The 3036-nt window shown below is 44.3% G+C and overlaps 1 protein-coding gene across 1 annotated transcript; it reads right to left on the minus strand.

Moving 5' to 3' along the window:
* Positions 1–203: 203 nt before the first annotated feature.
* On the minus strand, positions 204–2257 carry LOC147417037 (uncharacterized). The gene is made up of 3 exons (XM_086507891.1): positions 1894–2257; positions 1625–1816; positions 204–1280 (listed from the first exon to the last, which is right to left on the minus strand). The coding sequence occupies exons 1-3, from the start codon at positions 2205–2207 to the stop codon at positions 1154–1156; spliced, it is 633 nt and encodes a 210-aa protein (XP_086364017.1). The 5' UTR covers positions 2208–2257; the 3' UTR covers positions 204–1153.
* Positions 2258–3036: the final 779 nt, after the last annotated feature.

Below are 3036 nucleotides of genomic sequence, written 5' to 3' on the forward strand. Positions count from 1 at the left end.
CTATTCCGGAGAAGATAGAAGTATTTCCGCGCAGTGCACAGTTGGAGTTGCGCAGTAACAACCCGCGCCGTTACCGCCTTCCGTGGTGGAAGGGGGCCTACCCCCCGTGATTCATATGCCATCTTTTCCCGGATGGTACACCAAGACAGGATGCTTACACAACACCTTGGGGTGGTCTCTAGTGGACCAGCATTCCATTGAGGAGAGCAGCAAAGACTAGATTGACCAGAGCCTATGTAGCATTGGGTAGATTGGAGAGGATGTGTTCACGGGTTCAGTTTCAGGAGCCTCGGACGAGGCTCTGGCTCTTTGACACTTTGGTGGCTTCCGCATTGCTCTATGGAGCTGAGATATGGGGACCTTCATTGGACCATCATGGGAGGTCGGGTCGCACTGATGGATGGGGGGACATGGAGAAACCTCTAATCTCTATGATCGTGCAGCTTATTAGGGCCAAGGATTCAGTACCACATGACATTATCCAAACAGAGTTGGACGCCCAGTCAGACTACTAACCATGAAGGAGATTGATGAGATCCGACAGTGACCGATGTTGGATCTCCTATGATTTAGCTCTTTCTGGGGATACACCCACACTGTGTTGTCTTAGTCCCCCCATTCACTTTACCCCCTAACCCCTGCTCATATTTTACACAAGCCAAGCTAGCTACTTAGCTCACATCTAGCGGCTTAGGATTCTATAGTTTTTTTTTTTTTTGTTACTCAGACTTTGTATCTGATCCACCACATTGTAACTTTCTGATCTCATAATTCACTTTGGCCTTTTGAAGACATTAATATAACATTTCATTTCATTTATGACCAAGCACGTACTGCTGCCTTTGGTGATGTCTGCACATTCCCAAGTGAATCTAGAGCCAGAATCATAAAGTAAAAAGTGCACGTGCATGACTAGTCACAAATAAAATGTCATATGCACATGTCACACAAAACAGGCATATAAAAACCAAATCTTGCGCACAAATTGCACTCCCTAGACAAAGGTCTACAGTGATTCATAGAGAGGGATAGTTATGGTAGTGGCCAAGCATGCTTAATGCAAATAGACATGCACAGCCTGTTTCAAAGCAATCTGTGCCAATCTGAAGTCAAAGACTATCACTGGGCTTCTTTCTGGCTAAATGAAGATTTTTCATGTTCCAAGTATATTGCAAAATGGGAACAAACAACTTACAAAGTCCAAATTTTGATTTATGTGGTTAATTCGGTAGAAGTCCTCCACGGTTTGCCGCCTGGCACCTTCCCCCTCATTGTAAACTCTGCATGTTTTTACAAAACAGAAAGGTCAGGTTGAATGGGAACCAGAAAATAAGGGGCTGTGCTGCAGATTGTCTCCTTAAATAGCACTGCTCCGAAAACTGTTTCTTCCAGTCCTCTTTTATTTTTTGAAGAAGCAAGCGGGATTTCCAAAAAAATAAAAATCCATACTACGAGGACCACATTTCCTACCTTGAGAGTAAGGTCAAATATTGAGCATGGGAGTATTAAAGCATCTGAAGACATAACTTGGATTGTTCATACAGGATAAGGATGCTCAATCCCACCAAGGACCTGCTAACATCAGCCCAGAAAGAAAGAACAGCACTGGTGTGTTTTGAGCTACCTGAAGGCCTGCCCAAATGCATTGTTGAGAGGAGTGATGAAAGCTCCGGTACAAGCACTCAGCAAAAGCTCATCTTCAAGCTTGTTGGTCGGCTCCTGTTTATCGCTAAGAGCATGGCCGTGGCTCTCCTCGTTGTTAAGAGCAAGAGGATCGACCACCATTGTCAAAGAACGAAGGAAGAAACAGAGTACTCTGTTATGGGCAGGAGAGAGGACTCGGTTGAGGGAGGAGAGCGCAATGACGGTATATAACAGGGGCAGTAGGCGTACTCTGCGTCCGTGAGGGAGTAAAGCAGGGGTACTCTATTCTGTATACAGCTGGAGGTATTCTCATCCGTAAAAAGGGTGGCAGAGCACTCGTCTGTAGCAAGGGTGGCACACTGGCAGAGCACTCGTCTGCTCCGTGAATGGAGGCGCTTGGCTGAAGCTGGTACAGCTATTACACACACACATAAACGCGCACCGCTACGAATATATAGAGAAATGTGGGCCTCCGTGAAAACCCTATTTTTAGCTGGCCTAATGGAAGGCGCTTTGCTGCTGCTGAGGTTAGCACGCAGACTTTCCTTCGATCTTTTTTCCATGCTGCTTGCGTCCCATCAAGGCTGTTGCGCTTCTGTTGTCCCCTTTCTTGCGCCCGCGTTTTAGGTAGTTCAAAAGGCGAACTTTCTTCATTTTTGAGCTAACTTCAACATCTAAGAGCAGAGTCCCACTGAGTATGTGCCATGCAATAACAAACTAATGTGCCATGATTACTTCATGGGACATTATACGATTCAAGTCACACACTCATGAAGTAAATCACCATTAAATATGTTTTAATGAAGGATAGGTATTTTCTTGTATTTTGTGTTGAAAATTGATCCTAAAGCGTGTGTATACACGCTATCAGTCGCCCAGACTTGGCAAGAATGAAAAATTAGAAGTCAACTGATGTATGTTCGTAACAATAAAAAGAAATTAGAAACGGGCTCACAGATCATGATCAATGCATTATGTGCTCTTCTAATAGTGCCCCAAAAATATAAAAATCATAAGTGGGTATAGCAAAGAGGTGGGACCGTCCTCACCCTATTATTATAAACCTTAGGGAACGTGCGATTCCCTTGTATACTTGTTTCCTCCTCCAATATGAAGGGCTACGATATGCTTCTCCTCAAGTGTTGAAGGGTCGTGTTTGCTTCTCCTCGAGTATAAGAGAGTCACCTTTTTTTGAGTTTGTAATGCATCAAGAGGAATTACCTTCAAGTTTTTCAAATAGTGGTGTCGTAAAGATCGTGTTGCAAAATGGTACGTCCCACGAGCACCCTTAAGTGTGGCGAGACACTTACAATGCTTCCTCTGTCACTGCACACTAAGCTCCCTATTTTCCAATGCAAACCTGCGCACTTATTCATCTATAGTTCACTATAT

This window comes from Adiantum capillus-veneris, unplaced genomic scaffold, assembly GCF_014529385.1.
Source record: "Adiantum capillus-veneris isolate H3 unplaced genomic scaffold, ASM1452938v2 Hic_scaffold_326, whole genome shotgun sequence".
Taxonomy (NCBI): domain Eukaryota; kingdom Viridiplantae; phylum Streptophyta; class Polypodiopsida; order Polypodiales; family Pteridaceae; genus Adiantum; species Adiantum capillus-veneris.